The 7,407-nt window shown below is 42.1% G+C and overlaps 1 protein-coding gene across 1 annotated transcript; it reads right to left on the reverse strand.

Moving 5' to 3' along the window:
* Window positions 1–1,077: 1,077 nt before the first annotated feature.
* On the reverse strand, window positions 1,078–5,025 carry yipf3 (Yip1 domain family, member 3). Its single transcript, XM_079248920.1, has 9 exons — window positions 4,801–5,025; window positions 3,328–3,537; window positions 3,144–3,250; window positions 3,029–3,074; window positions 2,854–2,946; window positions 2,400–2,531; window positions 2,198–2,311; window positions 1,999–2,122; window positions 1,078–1,352 (listed from the first exon to the last, which is right to left on the reverse strand). Exons 1-9 carry the CDS (start codon window positions 4,870–4,872, stop codon window positions 1,231–1,233), a joined length of 1,020 nt encoding a protein of 339 aa, XP_079105046.1. The 5' UTR covers window positions 4,873–5,025; the 3' UTR covers window positions 1,078–1,230.
* Between the last annotated feature and the right edge of the window lie 2,382 nt (window positions 5,026–7,407).

The following is a 7,407-nucleotide window of genomic DNA, read 5'->3' on the forward strand; positions in this document are numbered from 1 at the left end:
TAAATTATTATTTTCAGGTTCTGCTGCTGTTCTTTAGCAGCAGTGTTAGTCCAGGTCATGCAGAGGTTTTGGATGGGTATGAAGCTGCAGGTCAGACCCAGACAATCTGCAGATGGACTTTGGGTTCTGTGGACCACCTAATGAAGATTCTGATGGTGAGATGGAATGTTTCTGATGGGGAACATTTTATAGTCTCATTTTCTGTTCAAGTTCTTCCTCTAGACCAGATCTTTCTCCCAATGGATCTGATGCTGAGATTATGGCATTTGCATCTGCCTAGCATTGGTTCTGTAAACTGGGCATTGGGTCCATGTTCTGGTTCGGAAGTTTTTGGGAAATGCTGTTTCTGATGAACTGTTCCGGTTCTGATGCCTATTACAGGCCTGGTCCTCCAGAACCTGTTCAGCAGGTACAAATTCTCCTGGCAGATGATACTCAGGGCAAAACACAGTCAAAAGGGGTACATTTCAAAGTAAAGTTTTGTTCAACCTAAGTTTTTTTTTCCTTTTCAAAATAAAAGAAACTGCACCATCACCTAATCACACACACCATGAGCAGTATTGCCAGGTCCACTTGTTATAAACAACTTTTGACTTGTTTTTGTAAATTCACCTGTAAATATAATTTACAGTTGCATGTTGCTGTGTTTTGGGATTGTTTTCAAAGGCTTGTTGCTTATTTGGGTTTACTTTATTCCCTTGTATGAACCCTTCCTGAATATTTAGCATTTATTCACATTTACGTGAAAAGCATCACACAGTAATTTGTCCTTTTCTTAGATCTGTCCAAAAAACCTGTTTCCTTGGTAACCATGCTGGCCAAAACCTGTACTCGTTCACTCACTGCCCACATTCTTCCTCTACACACATGCAAATCAAGTACACCTGATATGGCGATGGATTAAAGATGCCTGAGAAGTGCGGAAAATATGGGGAAAAGTATAACAAAGAGTAGGAGACAGACAGCGAACTGCAGGACTGGATCCAGCACCAGGTGGGAGATGATTCAAAAGGGTTCTGCTGATATTCCAAGTGAGGAATTGGCTCGCTCTGCGGACTGTGCTGAGCATGCTGAGATGAAGATTTTTATTGTATCTGTACATAATCATTACATAAATCAATAAAACTATATAAACAGATGATGAAAAACAAACAAACACAGTCCTTTTTCTGGAGCTCTCTGACAGCCGGGTCGGACCTGTAACGTTTGTTTAGAAATAAAAGTCAGGTCTCAGCGGGCCCTCAGCAGAACCCCCTGACTCTTCAAGGTGCTGTTCAGGATCAGTTCTGGCACATCACGTGCGACCCGCTGCATGGGAACCATGTTGGGTCCTTCCAGAGAATCCAGCAGCCCTGAAACCACAAAACACCTGTCAGGACAGGTTCTGGTTCTGACCCAGATTCTATTCAAGCTCTGTTTTTTCTTCTATAGTTCTGACTCAAGTTCAAGTTTATTTATATAGCACATTTCTACAGTGGCAGCTGCCCAAAGTGCTGAACAAAAAAACAACAAACAACAACACCCCACAATTTAAAATTAAACACTGCACATTAAAAAATAAATAAAATCTGGACACAAAATAAAAATCTAAAATAAAAGCAAAAATTAAAATAAATTAGAAAAAGCTCAGGTATAACCAAATGCCAGCGCAAAGAAGTGGGTTTTAATAACAGACTTAAAATCAGAGACAGATTGAGCAGCCCTGATGTAAAGGGAAGGCTTTTCCATATCTTAGGAGCAGCAACAGAAAAGGCTCCATCACCCCTGGATTTTAATTTGGCCAATGGGACCTTAAGTAAAAGTTGAGAAGAGGACCTAAGAGTCCTGGCTGGAGCATGTAGATGTAACAACTCTGACAAATACAGGGGAGCCAAACCATTTAAGGCTTTAAAAACAATCAATAAAACTCTGTTCTATAGTTGTTATTATGGCGAGATTTAATAATCTTGTCTGGTTCGGAAGTGCTGATATAAGATTTAAGGTTCTCGAAGTTCTGACCTTCCAGGATCTGGTGGTAGCTGAAGTGCAGGTACAGCAGGAAGCTCATGTGCAGCAGAGTCAGCGTCCCGCAGAGCAGCAGCCGAGGCGTCTGACCCACGGTCCGGGACAGGAGAGCTGCAACCTGTTGCATACAGAACCAAGTGAGTCCAAACAGGAAGTGAGCCCACAGAGGGGCTGATGGGAAATGTAGTCCTACCATCCGCAGCGTGGACAGTCCTCCAACAAGCAGCCACAGGACGTAGAACAGGAAGTGGAAGTGGATGTTGTAGGTGACAAGCAGGACGACGCAGTGACCGAACAGGCCATAACCCTGGCAACAGGACAAAGGGAAGTGATCTCACACATCATAGTGGGTGTGTGTGTGTGAAGCATGTATAGGGTGTAATACCAAAACTGACCAGCAGGGAGAGCATCTGCAGCATGGTGATCTGAGCATTGACCAGGTAGGCCAGGAAGTAGATGAAGGAGGAAACGCCAAGCCAGTAACCAAAACATGTTCCGATGGCGGTTCCCATCAGAGTGCCCTCCCTCTGCAGCACGCACACACACAAACACACACGAGCACAAACACGTTGTGCTAAAGGTCCATTTCCGCTCCCTTATGTACGTAAATGTCAAACGCTGCCACACGTCACCGTGCGTCTATTATGTTGCCAGACTGTTAAGTCATTTAATGCCCAGTTCTGACACTGGTTGTTGGTGGTTATGCAAAGCTATAAAATGAGGACAGAGGTGTGGGTCATTGTTCGAAACGGACGTCAACATTTAAGGACAAAAGGGAGCCGAAATGGACTTTGGTTTAACATCATGCTGCATTCACTGGAGCTGGGATTTAGTTATCTGTGTTCTTACGATGACAGTTCCTGACGTCTTCATGCCATGCAGCAGGATGGCCACCAGCGTGAAGACGAGCATCAGAGGGCCGTACAGTTCCCCTGCTATCTTCTGCACAGGAAAACCAACAGTACAAACCATCAGATGAGTAAACAGTCTGCAACTGTTTCTACATTCAGGTGAGCCAACGTACCTGGGGGAAGTTAATCATGCGGACAGGTATCAGGGACTCCATCAGCCTGAGGACAGACAAGCATTTAGCAGAAAGTAGGAAACAGCTGATGACGAACAGGAAACAGATGTCCTACCTGCTGCGGACCTGGACTGGTTCCACGTCGAAGTACGGCCTCAGGATGTCGATGTTGGCGTAAAGGTTGAAGGCTTTGGAAGCCTGCCGTTTCCCCGCCTGCCACACCTGAATGCATCATGCAGGAGAGACAGGTGAGTGCAGCTTCTGATTGGTCTGAGTGAAAAGGAAGTGTGAGCACTCACCTCATCTGCCACTTGCCGACCCAGCTGACCTTTAATCCCCTTCATCCCCAGAAACTCTCCATCGTCCCCGGCCTCTTCCTCGGTGGCTGCCGCCTCGGCAGTCACCTCCTCTTCCTCCTTCATCCTCTGGTGCATCTCGCCAACGTCCTCAAAGCTGGAGCCCGACGTGTCATCCATGTTCTCCATGTCGATGACGGCAGAGCCACCACCCTGAATGCAACACCAAACACAGGGGCCAATCAATCATCCATCAATACATAACTGACTGGACCACCGTGGTTCTGTGATGTTCTGATCAAGGTTGGGTTATCCAATGGGCATTCTGGGCGAGGGCTCGGGGCCCACATAGGGCAAACACCAGCAGTTTGGACATGAAACAAAATGTACATAAACTCCACATAGTTACACAACAGTGTCTGGTGCAGTGTTTTTCAACCTTTTTTAAGCCAAAGCCGAATTTTTTATTAAAAAGCCCAAATTATTAATATAAAGTCCATCTTGTCAAAGTTGCCTTGAATATAAATTAGATAATACAAGAAAAAGACATTTTATTATCTTTCACCTGGGCCCTGGATGAACACAGAGCTGCTTTTTAGACCAATCGGGTGAAATTGGGTAATTTCTCAGGGTACACCTGATGATCCATCACGGCACACTAGTGTGCCACGGCACAGTGGTTAAAAAATACTGGTCTCGTGTATTTCTACTGGTACCACTGGCTGAGAAATGTTAGAAATGTCGTTTTGTGGTGTATCATAATTGTCACCATGTTGCAGTGGGGAAAGGGGCCCCTGGAACACTCTGGGCCCAAGGGACTGTGCACTTTTAATCTGGCCCTGGTTCTGATCCAAATAATCATCAATAAGTTAAATGATCACAACAAACAGACTAAAAAAAAAAAAAAAAAAAAAAAAAAAAAAAAAAAGCTTCAGAGATAGTAAGACATTAAACCAGTCTACAACAGAACCGTCAGGTTCGGTTTCAGCTGCTGGAATCTGCCACAACGCAGCCGGAGCTCTGGTCCGGTTCGGTTGTTCTAGTTAACTCGTAGTTAAAGGTTAGCATCGTGACCTGTCGTATCAGCGATTTCCAGTAACTGTGCCTGAAAAACACGGAGTGACAGCAAGTTGTTTAACCAACTAACATGTTGGCCCTGTGATGGACCGGCGACCTGTCCAGGCGGACCGGTGACCCGTTCAGGTAGACCGACGACCTGTCCGGGTGGACCGGGGACCCGTCCGGGTGGACCGGCGACCCGTCCGGGTGGACCGGGGACCTGTCTAGGTGGACTGGTCACCTGTCCAGGTGGACCGTCTCTCGCCTGATTCTTGAAAGGTTCCAGCTTCACCGCGAGTCTTGATTGAATAAATGGTTAAGAAAACGAACGAATGAATGAATGAATGACTAGCAGGTTAGTTAGTTATCATGTCACCGATGTAACTAGTTAGCAGCGCGGTTAGCAGGTCAGCTAACCTGAATGATGTTTTCGTCGAAGCTTCCCCACGGTTCCGTGTTCGTGTTTCTGCCCCCGGAACCCGCAGACATTTTTCCTGCAACGGTTCACCGCGTTCTGGGTCAAACAGTCCGGTTCTGCTGGTCCCTGGAGGTTTGCTCCGATCACAGACGGACTTTAAATCCCGAACGAACCTTTTAGATTCAGTGTTTTGGTTTCTAAAGGCGACATTACACTCAGCAGACTCCGCCCACTTCAAAAGTGACGTAACTCCACAAATATCGCGAGATTCCGTGTTTTTCTTTTTAATTGTCATTATAAAGAGAGAACATATCAGTATACTTTCAGTATACAAACATAATTTTAAAAAAAATAAAAAAAAAACATTATGCCAGTTTGTAGGTGACAAAAATATTTACAGTTTTTAAGGCCTTTTTGTTGAGAGAGTTCCTGATTAGTTTTATATATGCCAGAGTGTCATTGTAGAAATGTTTAAAAACAGGTCTTTGCTTTGCTTACATTTGTGGATATAGAATTTTGCTAAAATATAAAGAGATTTATAATGAAAAATACTGCGATGGACTGACAAGCTGTCCAGGGTGTACCATGTCTTTTGCCCAAAGACTGCTGGGATAGGCTCCAGCTTCCCTGCAACCCTTCATTGGATTAAGCGGTTAGAATAATGAATGAATGAGTGAATAAATACCTTCTTTCCTTTGTGTATTAAAGTAGCAAAATACAAAAGCCAATCTGAAGTCCTTCCAGAATGTTGTGGAGTGTGTGCAAAGCTAGAAGAGGTGCTGAACAGTCTCTAGATGGTTTCTTGATGGTTTCCACAAAAAGAGCAGTTCACATTGATTATCTTGAATTCAAATTATTTTTAATTTTTCCATGTAGCGGTTTGCAGGAAAGTACTTTTGGATGATTTTAAACAAGATTTCTTTTACCTTATTTGTCACAAAAAAAGCGTATTAGGAATTGTCTATATTTTCTTCCAGTTTATATAATTTACAAGATACAACGTGCGGGACAGATGCATACTCTTTCTGAACTAAGGAACGTATCTTCCTGTTGGAGGTTTTAATAAAAGTTAAACAGATTCGTCCTATTTTTGTATCTATGGGTTTGGGGAGAGAAACAGGTTGTACATCAGAATTAGTACTTCTGAACAGCATTTTGATACCTGGAGATATAGCATCAAATATTGTTGCAAAATCTTTGGGAGAGGCTGGAAATTTATTTATGTTTAAGAATTCTGAGTAAGACATGAGTTGCCCATTACTGTTAAACAACTGATTCATTAATGTAGTCTTTTTTCTCAATCCAATTAGGAAAATAGAATGACTTATTCTGATGTAATATTTCTTGATTGTTGCAAATCATATATTTATGGGAAATTATGTCTATATATATTAGGGACCATGTTAACAGGACTTGTTTGTGGAATAATGAAAGTTTTTCTGGAGCTTTGTCTACATTGTAGTTGCAGCTTAATATAAAATTCAAACCACCAAACCTGGAAAAAATATAGTTGGGAATAAAATTCCAAATGGAGACAGGATTTTTAAGAAAAGGCTTTGCCCAATTGATTTTAAAGGTAGTGTTTAGAGAAGTGAAATCTAAGGCATTTAGTCCACCATTTTCATAATCATTCATTAGTACACTTTTTCTGACATAATGTGTCATTTTTTATTTATTAATTTATTCTTTCAGATAAAATTGTAGAGCATACATTCAATATCTTTACAGCCTTTGTCATCGACATGAGGAGAGAGCAGCATAAGTTAGCCGAGATAAACCTTCAGCTTTGGAGAGCAAGACTCTTCCTCTTACTGTCAAGTCTCCACAACCATTGTTTGGTCTGAGTTGTTTTCCTCAGAGGTGGAAAGTTTGCTAAAACTCTTCTCTTTTGGTCTTTACAGAGGACTATACCTAGATAAGTCTGGAGAGAAATATTACAAATATGTTGAATATTACAATCTTTAACAGGTAATAAATGGCATTTGTTTAAATTTAGAGTCAGCCCAGAAAACTTTAGAAAATTCATCAATAACTTGCAAGACAATATGAACCTGATTGGCATTCTTAAGAAAGATTGTAGCATCATCAGTCAGATGACTGATGATGACTTCTCTTCCTGCTATGTTTATACCTTTCAGGGCACTATTACAAATGTGGGAGGTGAGAATTTGTGTGCAGCATAAGAATAAGTAAGGTTGATAGGGCATCCTTGTTGGGTCCCGTGTTTGAGACTAAATCTGGATGTTGTGCCGTTTTTCACTCTAATAGAGCTATTTGCATCTGAGTACAAGGCCTTGACAGCATTGCAGAATACAACACCAAAGCCAAATTTTTTAAGTGAGAGAAATATGACTTCATGTTTGATAGAGTCGAAGGCTTTGTAAAAGTCTAGGAGAAGGATAAATGAGTCATCCAATATCAAGTCTGAGTAATCCAAAATATCTACAACAAGTCTAAGGATATCAGAGATGTGTCTGTTCTTCATAAAGCCAGACTGAGTCTTGTCTATAATATCATCTAAAGCATCTTTGAGTCCTCTGGCCAGAAACAAAGCCATAATTTTGTAGTCATTATTTAACAGACATATTGGCCTCCAGTTGTCAATA

The sequence above is a fragment of the Telmatherina bonti genome, assembly GCF_933228915.1.
Source record: "Telmatherina bonti genome assembly, chromosome: 11".
Lineage (NCBI taxonomy): Eukaryota > Metazoa > Chordata > Actinopteri > Atheriniformes > Telmatherinidae > Telmatherina > Telmatherina bonti.

What these genes read in the sequence shown, in the direction of transcription:
- yipf3 (XM_079248920.1), bottom strand. Translation starts at nt 4,872, where the DNA reads ATGTCTGCGGGTTCCGGGGGCAGAAACACGAACACGGAACCGTGGGGA. An exon ending in AGACGTCAGGAACTGTCATC is followed by an intron (nt 2,532 to 2,853) that starts GTAAGAACACAG and finishes TGCGTGCTGCAG; the next exon opens with AGGGAGGGCACTCTGATGGG. An exon ending in GACTGTCCACGCTGCGGATG is followed by an intron (nt 2,123 to 2,197) that starts GTAGGACTACAT and finishes TGTATGCAACAG; the next exon opens with GTTGCAGCTCTCCTGTCCCG.